The sequence below is a fragment of the Heterodontus francisci genome, chromosome 35 (genome assembly GCF_036365525.1).
Source record: "Heterodontus francisci isolate sHetFra1 chromosome 35, sHetFra1.hap1, whole genome shotgun sequence".
In the NCBI taxonomy this organism is placed as follows: Eukaryota; Metazoa; Chordata; class Chondrichthyes; order Heterodontiformes; family Heterodontidae; genus Heterodontus; species Heterodontus francisci.
Window position 1 is genome coordinate 35,153,732 of NC_090405.1, and position 22,945 is coordinate 35,176,676.

At 42.9% G+C, this 22,945-nt stretch overlaps 1 protein-coding gene across 1 annotated transcript in view; it reads left to right on the forward strand.

The window, feature by feature from the left end:
• Positions 1-22,945, forward strand: part of LOC137350605 (fibrillin-1-like) — a 670,523-nt gene that overhangs the window by 352,054 nt on the left and 295,524 nt on the right. The window contains exons 15-16 of the mRNA XM_068015324.1: positions 6,257-6,379; positions 10,040-10,192. Of these exons, the coding sequence (XP_067871425.1) occupies positions 6,257-6,379; positions 10,040-10,192 (276 nt within the window). The remainder of the gene's footprint in view (positions 1-6,256; positions 6,380-10,039; positions 10,193-22,945) is intronic.

Consider the following 22,945-nt stretch of genomic DNA (forward strand, 5'->3'; position numbering starts at 1 on the left):
TTTTTTTTACATTGTGCTACCCCCCTTATCCAGCACCTCCAACAATTTCTTTGCATTCACATTTCTCTTTGTGAAACAGTTGGATGGCTGATGACTTGCTCTACCCATTTGAGTTTGGAGTTTCCTTTCTCTCCAGCATTTGTTTCTATCCAGCGAGATCAATATGTAGTCTTTTCTCACTCATTGTAAGTGTACATTGTCCCACAAAGAACGATTATCCAAATAACATTCAATGGGTATCCTATCTTCAGGACGTCCCTTGTTCAGAATTTCACCCAAAATATATGACAAATCCACTGCCTCCACAAGACCCAGTATCTCCACAACTAACAACCCATTTTATTTTCTTAGCCTCTCAAGCTAAAGGACAACATTTCCCATTTTCACCCATCAGAAATATTATGAAGCCAGCTGCACTCGAATACCCATCAACAAGATTAGCATGTGAAGCATCACTAAAAATTATTAGCTCTATGTTCTTTGTGTCACCCAAGGATGGGAACTCCAGTACACATTTCTCCAGATTTAGTTTTTTCAACATTTTATTTGCCCTTAAAACATTCTCAACTTTTGGATGTTTCATCATTGTGCTTAACTCCAGCACATCAAAACTAACATCAGGCCTAGTCTGAGAGCCCAACCAGTTTAATTGACCCACCAGGCTTTGCAATTGCTGAATCTCTGCTTTAGATAGATCATCATCTTTCGGTGATGACCTAACACAATTAACCAGGATGGGAGTAACACTCTCTAAATAGGATTGTTGATTCAAACTTATTCCAGACTTATTCTGCTTAATATCTAAACCAATATATTTAAAGGCGCCACAAGCCTGACTCCCAATCTTAAATTCTGCCTTAATCTTAATAACATATTTCTCGAAGTCCTCAGTATCACCCCATAAGAAATCAGCAACGTGCATCATGAAGATGCCTGAAAGTTTGCCTTTAATGATACCAATAAAACATTGCAGGATCTGCTTTTAGTTGAACACAACTAATTTTCAACAAAACGAGAAATACCACACCCTGGAGGCATCATTAAAACCATAGATGTATTTGTTCAGTTTTCATAATTTTCCTTCTGTTCCGGCTGCCTGTTTGGGTGGTTTCAGATACACTTCCTGAAAAGTATCACCTTGCAGAAATGCAGCTTTTATGTCAATGGATCTACATTCCCATGAATATGTGGCCAAAAGAGCCAAAAAGATTTTCAAGATTATTTTTCCAGCTGTGGGAGAGTCCACTCCAACATCGGTATCCCCCAATCGCTCTTCAAAACCCCTCGCAACTAACCTCACTTTAGCCTTATAAGTTCCATCGGGAAGAACTTTTTCAGTACAAGTCCATCTATATAACAAGGCCAGCTATCCCCTATCTGGTACCTCAGAATAGACTCCAAACTCTCTCCAACTCTCTAATTCCTTATGTTTTGCTTCTCTTATTAGTTGATCCTCAAGTTTATTGGCAGCCACTAAAATTTCACGATCATGAGGACTTGTGCTTCCAGTTCTATTCCGAGACTGCCCTCTAACCTTGTTTCATTGTGTAATCTGTTCATACTATGGCCTCTATTAGCACTTTGATGTCTTTCGGAACTACTGCTAGAAGATCTCCCTCACACTTTATCGGAAGCTCTTTCTCCAGTACTTGATCGCTTCCTTACACAAGAGTCACTTCCTGACCCACTATCAAAACTTGCACTGTGCTTTCTTACCCTCCACTCTTTCACCCCATTCTGCCAGTCCATGGCTCTGGCTTCTTGGCCATCACCTTGAACATTTAACAAATATTTAAACTTGCCTGTAGATTTTCCTGCGCGCCCCACAATTGTCGCATCCCTCCATTTATCAGACAGCTGTGGAATACATGTCACCAGAGTACCTACTCGAGGCAATTGGCCTTTGGATGCGATAGCTCTTTCCTGAGCTTCATGATCGGTTACATTACTATCCAACTCTTGATCTACCTGTGCCTTGGGACCTTCATCACAAAACACATGAATATTTGAGGTACAAGGTGCCTCTGTTCCCTCTATCAGTTCCTCAGATTCTGAGATTTTGTAATCAACCCTGATTAGTCGTTAAGAATGAACCATAACAGTTTGATTTCCATGCTTGATAACTACTGTTTTACCATCCCGACCGATTACCTTAACAGGGCCCTTCCATTCCCTATGACGTGCTCTTTTATAATAGATTAAATCTCCTGAACTAAATTCCACCTCAGATGGCCTTATACGATGCCTCAGAGCTCTGCGAATTTTCTTAGAGACCTCAGCCTTGACGAAAGCCAGTCTCCCTGCATGTAAAGCATTCAAATGTGTAGAAAAAAATGGAACGAATTGTAGAACTTTCCAGAGCAGGAGGACTGTCACACAGTACAGAAGGCAATTTGGGATTCCGCCCATAGACCATTGATAGGGACTATATCCTCCGACCATCTGAAGTGAATTCTTCACATGAACCGTTCATGCCAGGGCAGTTGTCAACTTGCAGTTTGGCTGCTCAGCTAAGATTTTATGTAACATCTCATCCACCACTGCGTGATTCCTTTCACAAAGCCCATTGTGAAAGGACTTTCAGCTGCAGTATTCATAACCGTAATGTTCGTATTTTCGCACATATCCCTGAACTCGTCATTAGCAAATTCCCCTCCATTATCAGTCAGAAACTTAGCTGGTGCCCCAAGTCCAGTCCCTATCCATTTCTCCATAATTTTGTCTATAATCACCCTTTTATCCTTACTATTTATTATTGTAGAAAGACTAAATCTGGTTGCTAGGTCTGTAAAATGTAGAATGAAAATATTCTTGTCTTTGTCCCATACCTTTAAATCCATGGCAACCACCTCGTTAAAGTCACTTGCCAATGGAAAGCTGATAGTAAGACGTGATGGTGTCCGATACTTTTTACAAATCTCACACTTTTCACTAATCTTTTCTGTTATCCTCGTATACCGTCCAATCACACCTGCATCTTTTAGTAGGATTTTTAATCTCTGACAAGAAGGGTGAGAAAATTGTCTGTGCAACTTTAAGACAATTTGTCTTTTATCGCTCTGATTCATAACACCTGATGCAATCAACACTTCTCTAACACTCTGACTAGAAATATCAGGTTTTGTTAAGGGGATACAATAATGCCTCAGAGCTCTGCAAATTCGTTGACTTCCCAAAACAATTGCCTTATCATGCTCCATATCAAGTTTCATCTGTGCCTTTTTCATTGAAGGTTTTCTCCATCACCATTACTTTTATACTCCTTAACCTTGCGTCAATCCTCACTACTGAGTGAATCCAGATAACACTGTAACCAATCAGTTCCACACACCGTCATTGTACAAGCACTGTCCAGTACCGCACAGTTGAACGAATCTGCGACTAACACATTCATCACAGGACTTAAACACCTTGTGACTAGTACAATTCCTTCAGATCCATCAGTATCGTCTTCTTCTGCCTCAGATTTTTCTGCGTCATGTGTTATTTCGAAAACTCTGCCCCTCCTCTTAGGGCAGTTGATTGCATAATGATACCTTGAGTCACATCTGAAGCACCTATTAACTGTTCCTTAGGCATTCCTGGGATTCATTCGACATTGAGTGCTGTTCCAACCCTGTCTACCACTGTAATATTCAAACCTGCTAAAGATGCTTTCATCCTCATTCCTCCTGTCTTTAACTCTTCCATTGTACTTAGGCCTGCTTCCAGTACCTGGATTATTCCTAAATCTTGTAAACATTGAGTCCCCCATTCTTTGTGTCACCGCAGAGTGTCCTACTTGTTCTACCAGGACTGCGGGAAATTACTCCCCAGGAATTTTTTCTTTTTTTTTTTAAGGCCGCAAATGTTTGGTCCAACAGTGAGTCTTTGTCCAAGAACCGCACCCTAGTTAGAACCAGGAGCCTGTCCATATGCAACACCCTAGCACAATCTAGCAATTTAAAAGCTAGCATTGAACCAGGGATTTCCAAATTGAATTTCCTCAATCTTTTATACTGTCTGTTAAAGTCCATAATATATTCCTTCATTGACTAACCATCTGTTTTCCAAAATCTATCAAAGTCTGACCATGCCTCATATGCATTCAGTAGGTCAGCTTTCTTGTAAATTTCATCCAAGAATTCTAACAGAAGATCCAACCAGTCATCAGTATCTAACTGATGAGTATCCAGTTCAGAAAACACTTTAGTTCTGATTTTTCTTTTGGTAGGAAGTGACAACGCCAAGGCCATACCTTGTTTCCTTTTTGGTAGAAATGTAACCCATGTCCACATATCCACTTCAGACTCTAAAAACACTGGAGGGTAATCATACCCTTACAATTTACACTTGCTTTCTGCCATTTCTTTTTTCACAATGGCCCTTGAGACTTCAGTTTTATATTCAAAAAAAAATTCTTGTTTTCCAATCTTCAGCTTTAGGCAATCATCCTCTGCTACCATGTTAAGCTCCAGAAAGGTTATTATAGAAGGATAAGGCTGGAGCCTATATCTCAGTTATACATTTATTGTGCAGAATAAAAGGATAACAAATATGTAGCTCTTCACACAAATCCCCCTCCCAGTCCCAGCATCTTATTTTAAGTGCTCAACTAAAACCCCAATTAACTCCCTTCACCTGCATATAATCACACAATTAACAATATCTGCCAGACTGGGCCTGCGGCAGGTAGTGAAGGAACCAATTGAGGGAAAACCTGCTAGACCTTGTCCTCACCAATCTACCTGTTGCAGATGCATCTGTCCATGACAGTAATGGTAGGACTGACCACGACACAATCCTTGTGAAAGCAAAATCTTGTCTTCACACTGAGGATAACCAGGGTTGACCCCTGGCTTGATGGTAAAGGTAAAGTGAGGGATATGCCAGGCCATGAGGTTACAGATTTGTTTGAATACAATTCTGCTGCTGCTGATGGTCCACAGCACCTCATGGATGCCCAGTTTTGAGCTTCAGATGTTTTGCAGGTTATGGCATTTCAAGTGCATATCCAGGTATTTTTAAATGCAGTGAGGGTTTCTGCCTCTACCACTCTTTAAGGCAGTGAGTTCCAGATAACGCCCCCCCCCCCCCCACCACAAACCCCCAGCCCCACCTTCTGGGTGAAAAAAATTCTCAACTCCCTTCTAAACCTTCTACCAAATATCTGAAACCTATGCCCCATGGTTATTAACCTCTCTGTCAAGGGAACTAGGTGCTTCTTACCCACTGCATCTAGGCCCCTCATAATTTCAAACAGGTCAGTTAAATATCCCCTCAGCCTCCTCTGTTCCAAAGAAAGCAACCCCGGCCTATGCAATCTTTCCTCATCGCTAAAATTCTCCATGAAGCAGCTTGCCAATTACTTTGTGATAAGAACATTTTATTGAATCATAAATATCATATTGGTTCGGTTAGAAACCCTTGCTGACTGTTGTAGTTATGGGGACCTTGCATTACTGTATTTTAGTTAATTATGGTAAATTAAATAGATGTTTCATGTGAAAATTAATGCTATGTTATACAAGTGGTTTGGCATAGCTCCTCGTTCCCTAATAAGTCACTTTGCTACAAAAGAATTTGATTATGTGAAGTGCTTTGAGGTAGTCTAGAAAATTATATATAATTTAGTTTTAGATTATCCATTCAATTTATGATAAATTAATACTCTTCAGCCATACTGGATAAAGCTCCACTTTTCATATAAAATATCTCAGCACAATGCAACTTGTTATATGACATTCCTCTTCTTGAAGATGTGGGGAGTTTGTCAATTGTGGAAATTCATTCATGTGTAGTGTAAATGTAGTGTAAATACTACATTTCTGTTAACACCTCTATGGAGGGCAATAAGGTAAATGAAACTTTCAAGTATTCATGAAAGTATTCATAGATAATGATTGTGAAATCAGCATTATTACAGATGGTTGCATGGTTTTCTGCTGCATCTCTGATCGAATTCATGTTTCAGAATTCAATGATTAGACAAATGCCTGTTTTGATTGTCAAGTGTTTATATCTAGAAAAAAAGTAGGCAAGAAATCCTTTCTACCTAAAAGAACAAAGTTGCACTTTAAGGAACTAGAACACTAGAGGGCCTATATCTTGTATCAGTAATGCGTTCTGAAGCACAAACAACTTGTAACATTCAAAATGCTAGTAAATCATTCGGAAGGTTGGTCCAAAACCCAGATTCACCCAAGCTTATTTACAGGAAGTCTTTTTTCCATGATTTATATGTTATCCTATTGAGCTACCTTCTGCTTTTCAACAGACATTGACGAGTGCCATACACCAGGAATTTGTATGAATGGGCGGTGTGTCAACACAGATGGCTCCTACAGATGTGAATGTCCTCCTGGCCTGGCTATTGGACTTGATGGGCGTGTCTGTGTTGGTAAATGAATTGGTTGAAATATATGCAATAAACAAACTTATAAAAAGAGCATAAACTACCTTAAAATTCATAGCAAGTATCTTGTATTGTTCAAATCTGCTTTATGTAAACATATAGGATTCTGAAATGTTCATGTTTTCCTGCTCAAGTTTATTTTAAATTTCAATCAATGTGATTGCATTTTTCTTTTCAAGGGTTGACCATTGGTCAAAATCAGTAGAATCAGAAAAGGTTTTTCTGTTAAACTAATTTCATTTGCTGCATGTGGCATCAAATATAAAGTAATATTAGCTACACGTAATGTTATTAGCTATAATTAACAACAGTTTTTATTATACTGGTTATTACATATAGTTCACATTTTTACCTTTATAAACTACAGCCATCATTATTATTTGTTCCCAGATATGATTTATGTTCACATTATTGTCTGTTATCAGATATAGTTGATATTTGTTGTTTTTAGGTATCGTTTAGGTTGTGTATGCTGTGTTTAAAATTTTCAGAATTTGAACTCGTAGTCCAGATTTACCTTGTCCATTTGATTAACTATATCTTCATAAGGTCACCTCTCCGACACTTCCTTTCCATGCCCAAGCATCTCCAATCTGACTTCATAACTTTGACAAGAGCAAAGTACTGCGGATGGTGGAAATCTGAAATAAATACAGAAAATGCTGGAAATACTGAGCAGGGCTGGCAGCATATAGGGGCCCAAAATTGCAGAAATGGGATAGTTCTGGCATAGAGGTTGGAATTTCAGTTATGTTTGGTAAGCCAGTTATGCCCACTCTTAAATACATGCTAAATTATGGTGAAATCGCCTACTGGCAAAAGATGTAGCTGCAGTCACTGCCCAAAATGATGGATGTTAGATTATGAGGGTAAAACCTGTTGTTTCAGAATTGCTGACATTTAAGACAGAAATGCACCCTTGATTTAACTAAAATGTGTTGAAAAAAAAAAGAGTAACTTAGAAATTTTGTCTGAAATATCAGCTATGATTGAATTCATTGGAAAAAAACTTCTCAGTTGTGCTCAGAATATATTCTGCAAACTACCTTCAAGAGTTTCAGGCAAAGAGATCTTTTTATTTCGCTCTTCTTCCATGAACCCTTATCATGGAGCTCAATAAGAGCATTGTCATACATGTACTCATGTTGAAGGTAGAACAAGAGGAAGAATAGATAAGAAAGGTATGTAGTGTAAGGCTGCACCAAAGGAAAGACAAGCAACTAGGAGGTACCCTTCCAACGGAGTCTACGTACCACATAGCAGCTTTCAGTATTTTTTTTTTAAGAAGTCTGCTAAGTAAACAGTCTCTCAGTAAAGAGGCATAAAAGAAACTGAGAATCCCATTGCAAATAGACTGTCAAATGCAAAAAAAAAAAAGAACAGGCATACTTTGGAACAGTGGACTTTATATCACAAAACCGTTTTCACTGTGCACATATATTTTCACAGCATGTTTTTTTCTCAATTCCTAAGCCTGATGCTTCTCTCGGCTGTTCGTAAGCCTACCCTCATGCTTCCACTGAAATGATACCAGAGGTCTAGCGATGCCAGTGCTGCTTGGGTGCACTGTAACATCATGATCCTTTCGGACCAAGATGTTCATTGTTTCAGAGCTTCCGAGTCCTGGGAGGACTCTTCAGCAAGCTGTGTCACCACTGCAGGTACGTGGGCAGTCTGACCCTCTGTACTGACAATTGTAAATAGAGGTATAGCATACAAAAACGAGGAAGATATAAAATGCTGGTTCGGCCTCCACTGGAGTATTGTCAAATTCTGGGAACCACACTTTAGGAAGGATGTGAAGGCTTTAGAAAGGGTGCAAAAAGAATGGTTCCAGAGATGAGGGACTTCAGTTACCTGGATAGATTGCAGAAGCTTAGAGAAGAGAAGGTTGAGGAGAGATTTGGAAGAAGCTGGGTGTTCTCCTTAGAGAAGAGAAGGTTGAGAGGAGATTTGAAAGAGGTGTTCAAAATCATGAGATGTCTAAACAGAGTAGATAGGGAGAAACTGTTCCCATTAGTGGACAGGTCGTGAACCAGATGACACCAATTTAAGGTGAATGGCAAAAGAACCAAAGGTGACATGAGGAAAAGCACTTTTACACAGCGATTGGTTAGGATCTACCTGAGAGTGTGATGGAGGCAGATTTTGTTGTGGCTTTCAGCATTGAATTGGATAAACACCTAAGGAGAAAAAGTTTGCAGGGCTGTGGAGGGTGGGTGGGGTGGGGTGGGACTAACTGAATTGCTCTTGCAGATAGCTGGCATGGACAGGATGGGCCAAATGGCCTCTGTGCTACCATTCTATAATTCTGTTCCATGATCAGCAGAGAGGACTAGCACGAAGGCAGATTCTAGACTGTGCTGGATCCTGGATAAGAGTGCCCACTGAGGATCGACAGGGAAGATCTAATGGTAGTATTTAGATCCTGCAAACCTGAGAGAGGGTGCCCGAAGCTTTTGGAAACCACCTTCCATTCTCTAACCCCTGAGGCTCCAGCATTATTAATGTAATAAATGAGGGAGTGCCACACATATGAAGGAACTGCAAAGGGAAATGAGCAACATACCTAGGTCGTTGACCTTCTTGTTGCACTGTAAAGGGCCACTGGGAGCTGGTAGTCATTGCCACATGAGCTCCATTTACAGACTGCTGATGACAAGGCTCGCCGTTCTCCAGCCTCCTAGATGCCACCTGTCCTTCCTGCACTCTGTCTATTATGAAAAGATCAAGGTTAGACTCAGAAATTTTCCATTTGCTTCTTTGATCTAGCTGCTATTCTCACCCAGATTGCCTGCTTGCTCCAGTGCTTCCATTCCCTTTTTAAACAGTAGTTTTCTGACATAAAAGCAAGAAATGCTGGAAATACTCAGAACGAGGGGTCTTCTGAAGGGTCACTGACCTGAAACGTTAACTCTGCTTCTCTCTCCACAGATGCTGCCAAACCTGCTGAGTATTTCCAGCATTTCTTGTTTTTATTTCAGATTTCCAGCATCTGCAGTATTTTGCTTTTATTATAGTAGTTTCCTGACAGAGGGTCTACACCTGAAATATAAACTTACTGTTACTACTTATGCTGACTGATCTGAGTGATTCCAACATTTTTTTTGTTTATTTCTCAGCATCTGCAGATCTTTGATCTATTTTCCCCCTTCACCCATATGACAATCATTTATTCATTGAGCCCTAACTCCCATCTCTGCCAAATTTTCACATTTCCCCATTCCATTCCCCCACCACCCCAATGTTTCTAAAACATTGCAGGCTAGATTTCCAAAGCCTGCATGACACTTGGAATACAACCTGTCTGACTTTACAGTTTACGACCTGGATAGCACCAGGACATATTTGAGAGCAGGAGTCCTGCCCTCCCACACTTCTGGATTGCACAACATTGGAATCTCAGTTCCTAGGGCTCTTTGCACTGCCTCCATGTAATGCTTGACGGTCTCCTTTGTGTCTTATCAAGAATTTCTCTCTGGGCTTTTAAAAACATAATCTTTCCTGTCCCCATTTAACCATTCCTCCTTGATTATGATTTTTGCCTTGTTTGCTCCCTTTCACTTTCCTAAATCTTGCCTTCTTTTATGACCTTTCCTCACCCACACTAAATGATTACTTTTTAATGTTTATGTTGATGTATAGATACTCATATGCGAAGCACGTGCTATGGTGGTTACAAAAAAGGCCAGTGTGATCGACCATTACCAGGAGCCTTCACCAAATCTCACTGCTGCTGTGCCAATACAGATCACGCCTTTGGAGAGCCTTGTCAACCTTGTCCGGCAATAAATTCTGGTGAGTACTTTGAAAGGTGAAAATGCTAAAAAAAACTGTTAATTTATTATGATGAGCAGTAATTTGAAGGGCAGAATGAAAAAGTCTGAATATAATTTAAACATTTCAAAGAAGAAAGAAAAAGCAACTACAACATCTTGATTTGTAAAGAAAATCATTAACAGCAGTTATTTATTTCTAAAGCACTCTTAGATTTTCAAACATTGATAAAGCAAATTTCATGCTCAATCGATTGGATGTCATTAAATCTAACCTAAAGCAAATGAAATAACTTAATTAAGAGAACTTGGCCATGTGAGCCACATGGAAGATGGCAGGATCCCCAAAGACACATTGTACAGCGAGCTCGCCACTGGTATCAGACCCACCAGCCGTCCATGTCTCCGCTTTAAAGACATCTGCAAACGTGACATGAAGTCCTGTGACATTGATCACAAGTCATGGGAGTCAGTTGCCAGCATTCGCCAGAGCTGGCGGGCAGTCATAAAGGCGGGGCTAAAGTGTGGTGAGTCGAAGAGACTTAGCAGTTGGCAGGAAGAAAGACAAAAGCGCAAGGGGAGAGCCAACTGTGTAACAGCCCCGACAAACAAATTTTTCTGCAGCACCTGTGGCAGAGCCTGTCACTCTAGAATTGGCCTTCATAGCCACTCCAGGCGCTGCTCCACACACCACTGACCACCTCCAGGCACTTACCCATTGTCTCCTGAGATAAGGAGGCCAAAGAAGAAAGAAGAAACAAAGAAGATAGTAATATGTGGGGGACAGTGTGAATCCCATCCTAAGTGCATAGTCCAGTTATAAAAAGTTGTGCTGAGTCCTCAACAAAGTAGGCTTTAGAGAGCAAAAATAGTACATTTATCTTATGCTGGGGAAGCACAAATTTATTGCACTGCTCAAGAGTGCTGAATCATAGTAGTAATAGTTTAGTGCAGAAATGTGATAAAACCTTGCGCAGTCATAGTCCTAATTGTGCAATATCATGAAGCCTTTTGTTGGTCAAGTGGCTGTCAGATCAGTTTTATTCCAGTGAGAAGGCAGATGTCCAGATTCATGGAACTAATGTCTCCATTCAATCCCTACATAAATTCTTTAATTCAGCATCTGCAGATGCTCTCCAGTGTCTTTATGCTAAGTAGTACATATTCAGGAGATCCAAGAGGCACAGCTTCTAAAGAAAATTTCATTTTGACATTCCCTCTTCAGGAGAATGGGCCTATAGTGACATCCTAGCAATCATCTCTCTGTTTATATTCCCACCAGTGACTTTCTTCAAATGTAAGACAGAAGCAGAGCAGTTAAATCTGGCAAGTTCCACAAAAATAATGGTTGTATTATGATGGTTATTTCTTTTTCATAATAGGGGCTTTGCTGTATTATTTAGTACATTGTGCAAATGAAAGATCAATTGAAGAGTTGTATAGAAGCTGAAAAAAATTCTATTTAGTGATCTTTGTCATGACTGCTGCCCTTGTTAATGTAATGTTTTATGTTGTAACGTCAGAAACCATTAGCTACCCTTAAAGAAAAGCTAATTTGGTTGTTTGACAGCAGTATTGTGTTGATGTAGCCATTTTTTCACCTGGGGTTCAATTTCTTTTTAGTGCATGCCAAATTTGTATTTGGCTGATTTAATTAAGTTATAATACAAATAGGTTTCAAATAGATTTAGCTAAAAAAAAAAACACACAATTTAATGTAGATTTGTTCATCAGTACACTGAAAGTAGCATACAGAGGAGCTGTAGATTCTAGAAAGCTATCTCTCAGGCTGTACTTCAGGCCACATATCATTTTCTTTGTCTGCCGCCAGCACCACTGTGACTGCTATTTTCTCTCAGCTCATTGTCACAGCAAGAAAGTCAGCATTGCAAGGTATTTAGTAATCTTGGAAATTTTAGTGGAAATTAAAGCTAAACGTAACTGACTTAGGCTGAACCTACCAGTTTAAACTTGCCATCTACGGTACCTCCTTTCTCACTGTGGCATTGATGCCAGATGTTAGCAGCATCAATGGAAGGGAAGTAAGGATTGAGTAGAAATCTGAGTTGGAAATAGAGCAAGCAAATGGGAGTTATAGACAGGAAAAAGAAGGCTCTAGGTGACAGAGGGAAATGAGAAATCAGAGCTGTGCAGCAAGCCAGTGAATATCTTAGAACATAAGAACTGATTTTTCTTGCTGTATACCTAATAAGTGCAGCATGCCAGAGATGCATCTGAGAGGGGACGACAGCCCAAAGTTGGCAAAGCTTGGACATACTCCTTGTGCAAGTGGACCCAGGTCACTTTTGTACTTGTATAGGTGGCATTAATTCTGGAGCTAAGAATTGGATGTTTCCCAGGTGTAATCACTCATGCACTCTTTAGAGTGCATGAGTGAGATCTTTGTCAGGATATCTGAAACATAGAAGGAAAATGGGCGTATGAGTCATGCGAGCAATTTTGGCCAAATACTTCAGGCACTAAAGAGGTGACCAAGATGTGGTCTTAAGCTGCAATGCCAGTTTAGCCCACAATTAGTGCAAGACACCATCTTGATAAAGGAATTGAAGCCAGCGCTCAGAACGGCTGCCTAGAGGATTGTTAAGGGGCTGATTCCCAATTAAATTCCTTACTAGCACTCATTAAAGAGGCCAAACTCAATTTTTGTGGATAATGCTTCATTTAATGATCTGTCCTGACTGCGACTAACTGAATAGGAATAAAAAAGACTTTGCTAATGTCATGCACGGAAGGAGCTATGATGAAGTAAACAATGAAATGGAGGAATTTTGAATTTTAAAAGCCAACTGTTCAACAAAACCACAAGAACATGGATGCTTGTACCACAGTCAAAATGAAGTCACGGTCACGTGACCCCTCCTGTACTGGAAGTCAACAAACCTCTACAAGGATGGAACTCATTAACCTCGTCTGAAATAGTTCTGGGAGATCCCCTTTGAAATTGAAAAGACCACTATTGCATATTAATAATTCTTATTGACATTAATGAACCAACAAGGAATTCTGGAGATAAACGGCCTCACAGAATAAACCAAAATTGAATACATGTGAAATAGCACCATGTTAACAGAATGGTCCCCATTCAAACATCAGTCGATAGCCATGGTCTCCACATCCTGGTCCATTGTGTGATCACATCAGGGGCAAGGGCCATGTGTCTCCTAACAGAAACTCTAATGTGATGATTTTTTACCTTAAAAAGGTAACCCTCTGGAGAGAGGGAGAGATCAAGCCAACACCTTCAGAAAGCAGTCCAGCCAGGGGCTGTGAAAGAGATCTAGCCAAGCAACGAAGAAGCCCTGCTGCTAATTCTACACTTCAACATGCTGCAGCAAAGAACTTAAAGTGACCACCACCTCCAGTCTGAAGTGTAATCTACCAGAAAATCTAGAACACCTCAACAAGTTTAAGACTACAACCACCCAGGCCTGCACTTTTAAGGGACTGTCCTCCTGAAAGGATTCAACAGGTTTACCATAAGCCATGAACACCTACCTCACTTTGAACTTTAAACTATTTACCCTTTTTCTCTCTATCTATCCTTGTGTACATGTGTGCCAGCGAATGTGTACATGGGTGAGATTGTGACCATTTTGGGAATTGTGTAAAAAATAAGTAGGTTTTTTTCAACCTACAAGAAAACCTGTCATTTTTCTGTTTATTTGACCCAAAAGCCAGTCGGGGAATAACGCAGCATGTTAAGAAAACACGATTGCGGTAAGTTGGAAGGTGAACACCCACACCCCTTTCCACCTGTCGATAACACTAAGATTTTCAAGCCACTTAAAGCTATGCTCAGCTTTCATTGTTCACTTGTTGATTTTATTTGTTAGAACATAGAACAGTACAGCACAGTACAGGCCCTTCGGCCCACAATGTTGTGCCGACCCTTTAACCTACTCTAAGATCAAACTACCTACATACCCTTCATTCTACTATCATCCATGTACCTATCCAAGAGTCTCTTAAATGTCCCTAATGTATCTGTTTCTACCACCGCTGGCAGTGCATTCCACGCACCCACCACTCTCTGTGTAAAGAACTGACCTCTGACATCTCCCCTAAACCTTCCTCCAATCACCTTAAAATTATGCCCCCTGGTGATAGCCCTTTCCGCCCTGGGAAAAAGTATCTGGCTATCCACTCTATCTATGCCTCCCATCATCTTGTACCCCTCTATCAAGTCACCTCTCATCCTTCTTCGCTCCAATGAGAAAAGCCCTAGCTTCTCAACCTTTCTTCATAAGACATGCCCTCCAGTCCAGGCAGCATCCTGGTAAATCTCCTCTGCACCCTCTCTAAAGCTTCCACATCCTTCCTATAATGAGGCGACCAGAACTGAACACAATATTCCAAGTGTGGTCTAACGAGGGCTTTATAGAGCTGCAGCATAACCTCGCGGCTCTTAAACTCAATCCCCCTGTTAATGAAAGCCAACACACCATACGCCTTCTTAACAACCCTATCAACTTGGGTGGCAACTTTGAGGGATCTATGGACGTGGACCCCAAGATCCCTCTGTTCCTCCACACTACCAAGAATCCTGTCTTTAAGCCTGTATTCTGCATTCAAATTCGACCTTCCAAAATGAATCACTTCACACTTTTCCAGGTTGAACTCCATCTGCCACTTCTCAGCCCAGCTCTGCATCCTGTCAATGTCCCGTTGCAACCTACAACAGCCTTCCACACTATCCACAACTCCAGCAACCTTTGTGTCATCGGCAAACTTACTAACACAGCCTTCCACTTCCTCATCCAAGTCATTTATAAAAATCACAAAGAGCAGAGGTCCCAGAACAGATCACCACTGGTCACCGAGCTCCAGGCTGAATACTTTCCATCTACTACCACCCTCTGACTTCTATGGGCCAGCCAATTCTGTATCCAGACAGCCAAATTTGCCTGTATCCCATGCCTCCTTACTTTCTGAATGAGCCTACCATGGGGAACCTTATCAAACGCCTTGCTAAAATCCATATGCACCACATCCACTGCTCTTCCTTCATCAACGTGTTTTGTCACATCCTCAAAGAATTCAATAAGGCTTGTGAGGCATGACCTGCCCCTCACAAAGCCATGCTGACTGTCTCTAATCAAACCATGCTTTTCCAAATAATCGTAATTCCTCTCTCTCAGAATCCTCTCCAATACTTTGCCCACCACCGACGTAAGACTGACTGAACTGTAATTCCCAGGGTTATCCCTATTCCCTTTCTTGAACAAGGGAATAACATTTGCCACCCTCCAATCATCTGGTACTACTCCAGTGGACAGTGAGGACTCAAAGATCATCGCCAAAGGCGCAGCAATCTCTTCCCTCACTTCCCGTAATAACCTTGGGTATATCCCGTCTGGCCCCGGGGACTTAACTATCCTCATGTCTTTCAAAATTTCCAGCACATCATCCTTCTTAACATCAACCTGTTCGAGCATATCAGCCTGTTTCACGCTGTCCTCACAAACGTCCAGGTCCCTCTCACTAGTGAATACTGAAGCAAAGTATTCATTAAGGACCTCCCCCGAATCCAGGCACAAGTTCCCTCCACTATCCCTGATCGGCCCTACCCTCACTCTGGCCATCCTCTTGTTCCTCACATAAGTGTAGAACGCCTTGGGATTTTCCTTAATCCTACCCGCCAAGACTTTTTCATGTCCCCTTCTAGCTCTCCTAAGTCCATTCTTCAGTTCCTTCCTGGCTACCTTGTAAACCTCTTGAGCCCTGTCTGATCCTTGCTTCCTCAACCTTAAGTAAGCTTCCTTCTTCCTCTTGACTAGCTGTTCCACATCTCGTCATCCAAGGTTCCTTCACCCTACCATCCCTTCCTTGCCTCATCGGGACAAACCTATCCAGCAGTCGCAGCAAGTGCTCCCTAAACAACTTCCACATTTCTGTCGTGCATTTCCTGGACAACATCTGTTCCCAATTTAAGCTCCCCAGTTCCTGCCTAATAGCATTGTAATTCCTCCTCCCCCAATTAAATATTTTCCCATCCCGTCTGCTCCTATCCCTCTCCATGACTATAGTAAAGGTCAGGGAGTTGTGATCACTATCACTGAAATGCTCTCCCACCGAGAGATCTGCCACCTGGCCTGGTTTGTTGCCAAGCACCAAATCCAATATAGTCTCCCCTCTAGTCGGCCTATCTACATATTGAGTCAGGAAACCTTCCTGGACACACCTGACAAAAACTGCTCCATCCAAACTATTTGCACTAAGGAGGTTCCAATCAATATTAGGGAAGTTGAAGTCACCCATGACAACAACCCTGTTACTTCTGCACCTTTCCAAAATCTGCCTCCCAATCTGTTCCTCCGTGTCTCTGTCGCTACTGGGGGGTCTATAGAAAACTCCCAACAAAGTGACTGCTCCTTTCCTGTTTCTGACTTCCACCCATACTGACTCAGTAGACAAACCCTCCTCGACGACCTCCCTTTCTGCAGCTGTGATACTATCCCTGATTAGCAATGCCACTCCCCCACCTCTTTTACCTCCCTCCCTATTCCTTTTGAAACATCTAAACCCCAGAACATCTAACATCCATTCATGCCCCTGTGATATCCAAGTCTCCGTAATGGCCACAACATCGTAGCTCCAAGTACTGATCCATGATCTATGTTTATCACCCTTATTCCGGACACTTCTTGCGTTAAAATAGACACACTTCAACCCATCATACTGGCTGCAACTTTGCCCTGTCAACTGTCTAACCTTCCTCGCAGACTCTCTGCACTAGGTATCTGCCTACCCAACAGCTACCCCATCCACTGATCCGTAGCTCCGGTTCCTATCCCCTTGCCAAACTTGTTTAAACCCTCCCGAAGAGCTCTAGCAAACCTCCCGCCCAGGATATTGGTGCCCCTCCAGTTCAGATGCAACCCGTCCTTGTACAGGTCCCACCTTCCCCAGAAGGTATCCCAATGATCCACATATCTGAAGCCCTCCCTCCTACACCAGTTCTGTAGCCAAGTGTTCAGCTGCACTCGTTCTCTGTTTCTAGCCTCACTAGCACGTGGCACCGGTATCAATCCTGAGATTACTACTGTGCTCATCCTGCCTTTTAGCTTCCAACCTAACTCCCTATATTCACTTTTCAGGTCCTCATTGCTTTTCCTAGCTATGTGATTGGTACCGATGTGTACCACGACTTCTGACTGCTCCCCCTCCCCCTTAAGAATCCTGTAGACTCGATCCGAGACATCCCTGACCCTGGCACCCGGGAGGCAACATACCATCCGGGAGTCTCGTTCGCGTCCACAGAATCTCCTGTCTGTTCCTCTAACCATTGAATCTCCTATCACTATCGCTCTCCTATTCTCCCCCCTTCCCTTCTGAGCCACAGAGCCAGGCTCAGTGCCAGAGACCTGGCCGCTGTGGCTTTCCCCTGGTAGGTCGTCCCCCCCAACCGTATCCAAAACGGTATACTTATTATTGAGGGGAACGGCCACAGGGGATCCCTGCACTGTGCGCCTAATCCCTTTCCTTCCCCTGACGGTCACCCAGCTACCTTTATCCTGTAACTTAGGTGTCACTACGTCCCTATAACTGCTCGCTATCACCCCCTCAGCCTCCTGAATGATCCGAAGTTCATCCAGCTCCAGTTCCATAACGCAGTCTGTGAGGAGCTGGAGTTGGGTGCACTTCTCACAGGTGACGTCAGCAGGGACACAAGTGGTCACCCTTACCTCCCACATCCTGCAAGAGGAGCATGCAACTACCCTAGCTTCCATCCCCTCTGCTCTAAATTGACAACAGAGATTTTTAAAAAAAGGACAACCTTACCTTAACAAACCCTCCACATAAGAGTCCTTTTTTTTTGGTTAGAGGAGGACGACGGGTGGGAAACACTACACGTGTAGTGTTTCGGGTTTAGCCACTGCCCGAATATATAAGTTCACTTACCCAGCAGTCCCTGTGTCCGCCGAATCACGAGGTAAGCACTTTGTAGCTCAACTTACCTTCCCGTTTCTGGCGCTTTTTTTTTTTTTAAAACCTCCGGTCCTGCTGCTCCTCGGGCTGTTCTGGCTCCTCTCTCTCTCTCACGGGTTGTGGTTTGTTCTTGGGCTGTGAGTGTTGATGGCAAAGCCAGCATTTATTGCCCATCCCAAACTGTGCTTGAGAAAGTGGTGGTGAGCCGCCTTCTTGAACTGCTTCAATCCATATGGTGTAGGTACACCCACAGTGCTGTTAGGAAAGGACCCAGCAATAGTCAAAGAATAGTGATATAGTTCCAAGTCAGGATGGTATGTGGCTTGGAGGGGATCTGCTAGGTGGTGTTTCCATGTGTCTGCTCCTCTTGTCCTTCTAGGTGGTAGAGGTCACAAATTTGGAAGGTGCTGTCGAAGAAGTCTTGGTGAGTTGCTGCAGTGCATCTTGTATATGGTACACACTGCTGCCACAGTGTGCCAGTGGTAGGAGTGAATGTTTAAGGTGTTGGATGGGGTGCCAGACAAGTGGGTTGTTTTGTCCTGGATGGTATCGAGCTTCTTGAGTGGTGTTGGAGCTGCACTCATCTAGGCAAGTGGAGAGTATTCCATCATGCTCCTGACCTGTACCTTGTGGATGGTGAACAGGCTTTGGGAAGTCAGGAGGTGAGTTACTCGCCACAGAATTCCCCAAATTTGACCTGCTCTTGTAGCCACAATATTTATATGCTGGTCCGGTTAAGTTTCTGGTCAATGGTAAGCTCCCAGGATGGTAGTGGTGGGTGATTCAGCGGTCGTAATGGCGTTGAATGTCATGGGGAGATAGGTGGATTCTTTCTTGTTGGACATGGTCATTGCCTGGCACTGTGAGGTGTGAATGTTACTTTCCACTTATCAGCCCAAGCCTGAATATTGTCCAGGTCTTGGTGCATGCGGGCATGGACTTCTTCAGTATCTGAGGAGTTGTGAATAATATTGAACATTGTGCAATCATCAGCGAACATCCCCACTTATGACCTTATGTTGGAGGCAAGGTTATTGATGAAGCAGCTGAAGATGGTTGGGCCTTGGACCCTAACCCGATGAATTCATATTGTGATATCCTGGGGCTGAGATGATTGGCCTTCAATAACCACAAGCATCTTCCTTTTTGCTAGGTATATCTCCAACCAAAAGGAGAGTTTACCCCAATTCCCCTTGACTTCAATTTTCCTTGGGCTTCTTGATGCCACACTTGGTCAAATGCTGCCTTGATGTCAAGGGCAGTCACTTTCGTGTCTGGAATTCAGCTCTTTTGCCCATATTTGGACCAAGGCTCTAATGAGATCTGGAGCCAAATGGCCTGGTGGAATGGGGCCTTCTGCTGAAAGCCCTCCTGGCCCACTCTCCTACAGCAACTGGTGCTACTCTGTCTCCCTTCATCTCCTCCTCCAATTGTTCATGCAGAGTAAGGGGGACCCCTGGCAAGATGCCCAGGACCAAGCACTCCCATTTTCCAGGTGACTCCTTATGGTGTCCAATAATGTAGAAAAGCAAAGCAGACACTCTCTTTAGGGTAATCTTGAGAAACTATCTGGGGAAAAATGTTGGTAGAGTGTTGGTGAATCTTGACAAAGTGTTCCAGAAAGTCTCCCAGTGTGTCTCGAGCATAATGTATTCAGTCGATCTCAATTAGGGGGATGGTAGCATAGTGGTAATGTTACACTACTAGTAACCCAGAGGCCCAGACTAATGCACCAGAGATATGCATTCAAATCCCACCACAGCAGCTGGGGGAATTTAAATTCGATTAACTAATAAATCTGTAATAGACAGCTAGTCTCAGCAATGATAATCCTGAAAATACTAGATTGTCATAAAAACCCATCTGGTTCACTCATGTCCTTCAGGGGAGGAAATCAGCCATCCTTACCAGGTCTGGCCTACATGTGGCCGCAGACCCATTGCAATGTGGGTGACTCTTAACTCATAGAATCACAGAATAATATAGTGCAGAAGAGGCCCTTCGGCCCATCGAGTCTGCACCGATGCATTAAAGACACCTGACCTCTCTACCTAATCCCATAGCCTTGAATGTTATGACATGCCAAGTGCTCATCCAGGTACTTTTTAAAGGATGAGAGGCAACCCGCCTCTACCACCCTCCCAGGCAGTGCATTCCAGACCGTCACCACCCTCTGGGTAAAAAAGTTCTTGCTCAAATCCCCCTTAAACCTCCTGCCCCTCACCTTAAACTTGTGTCCCCTCGTAACTGACCCTTCAAGGGGAACAGCTGCTCCCTATCCACCCTGTCAATGCCCCTCATAATCTTGTATACCTCGATCAGGTCACCCCTCAGTCTTCTCTGCTCCAGCGAAAACAACCCAAGCCTATCCAACCTCTCTTCATAGCTTAAATGTTCCATCCCAGGCAACATCCTGGTGAATCGCCTCTGCACCCCCTCCAGTGCAATCACATCCTTCCTATAATGTGGCGACCAGAATTGCACACAGTACTCCAGCTGTGGCCTTACCAAAGTTCTATACAACTCCAACATGACCTCCCTGCTTTTGTAATCTATGCCTCGATTGATAAAAGCAAGTGTCCCATATGCCTTTTTCACCACCCTATTAACCTGCCCTTCTGCCTTCAGAGATCTATGGACAAACACGCCAAGGTCCCTTTGTTCCTCGGAACTTCCCAGTGTCAGGCCATTCATTGAATACTTCCGCGTCACATTACTCCTTCCTAAGTGTATCACCTCACACTTTTCAGGGTTAAATTCCATCTACCACTTTTCTGCCCATTTGACCATCCCATCTATATCTTCCTGTAACCCAAGACACTCCACCTCACTGTTAACCACTCGGCCAATCTTTGTGTCATCCACGAACTTACTGATCCTACCCCCCACATAGTCATCTATGTCGTTTATATAACTGACAAACAATAGGGGACCCAGCATAGATCCCTGTGGTACACCACTGGACAATGGCTTCCAGTCACTAAAACAGCCGTCTGTCATCACTCTCTGTCCCCTACAGCTAAGCCACCTTATCAAGTTACCCTGTATCCCATGTGCATTTGCTTTCTTGATAAGTCTCCCATGTGGGACCTTGTCAAAGGCTTTGCTGAAATCCATGTAAACTACATCAATTGCACTACCCTCATCCACACACCTGGTCACATGCTCAAAAAATTAAATCAAATTTGTTAGGCATGACCTCCATCTGACAAAGCTATGCTGACTATTGCTAATAAAATTTTGCCTCTCCGTGGAGATAGATTCTCTCCTTCAGAATGTTCTCCAATAGTTTCCCTACCACTGACGTGAGACTCACTAGTCTGTAGTTCCCTGGCTTATCTCTACAACCCTTATTAAATAGTGGGACCACATTAGTTGTTCTCCAGTCCTCTGGCGCCTCCCCCGTGGCCAGAGATGAATTAAAAATTTGGGTCAGAGCCCCTGCAATCTCCACCCTCGCCTCCCACAGCATCCTGGGACACAAATCGTCCGGACCTGGAGATTTGTCCACTTTTAAGCCTGCCAAAACCTCCAATACCTTGTCACTCCCTATGACAATTTGCTCAAGAACCTCACAGTCTCTCTCTCGGAGTTCCATATCTACATCCTCATTCTCTTGGGTGAAGACAGATGCGAAGTATTCGTTCAACACCCTACCAATGTCCTCTGGCTCCACCCACAGATTTCCCCCTTGGTCCCTAATGGGTCCTACTCTTTCCCTGGTTATCCTCTTCCCATTGATATACTTATAGAATATCTTGGGATTTTCCCTACTTTTACCAGCTAGAGCTTTCTCATATCCCCTCTTTGCTCTCCTAATTGCTTTCTTAAACTCCATCCTACACTTTCTGTACTCCACTAATGCTTCCGTTGATTTGCTCTCCTTGTATTTGCTAAAAGCCTCTCTTTTCCTTCTCATCGTACCCTGAATATTTCTGGTCATCCATGGTTCTCCTGGGCTTGTTGCTCCTACCTATTACCCTAGAGGGAACATGTTGGGCCTGTACCCTCCCCATTTCCTTTTTGAATGCCCTCCACTGCTCTTCTGTAGATATCCCGACAAGTAACTCTTTCCAGTCTACCTTGGCTGGATCCTGCCTTATTTTACTAAAATTCGCTCTCCCCCAATCCAAAACCTCTTTTTGCAACTTGTCTATTTCTTTCTCCATAACAAGCTTAAATTGTACCATGTTGTGGTCGCTATCACCAAAATGCACCCCCACCAACACATCAACCACCTGTCTGGCTTCATTCCCCAGAATTAGGTCCAGCACTGCACCCTCCCTTGTTGGATCCTCTACATATTGAGCTAAAAAGTTCTCCTGTATACATTTTAAGAACTCCACTCCATCTAAGCCTTTAATACGATGACTATCCCAATTAATGTTGGGAAAGTTGAAATCACCTAATATAATTACCCTATTATTTTTACACACCTCTGCGAATTGCACACATATTTGCTCCTCAATTTCCCGCTGATTGTCTGGGGGTCTATAATAAACACCTAGCAATGTGGCTGTCCCTTTTTTATTCCTAAACTCTATCCATAAAGCTTCATTTGATGCCCCCTCCAAGATATCATCTCTCCTTACTGCAGTAACTGACTCCTTAACTAATATTGCAATGCCCCCTCCTCTTTTACCCCCTCCTCTGTCTCGCCTGAAGATTCTATTTCCTGGGACATTGAGCTGCCAATCCTGCCCCTCCCTCAACCATGTCTCCGTGATGACTACTATATTGCAATTCCACGTGTCAATCCTTGCCCTTAACTCATCCATTTTACCTGTAATGCTCCTGGCATTAAAGTAGAGGCCATCCATCCTGG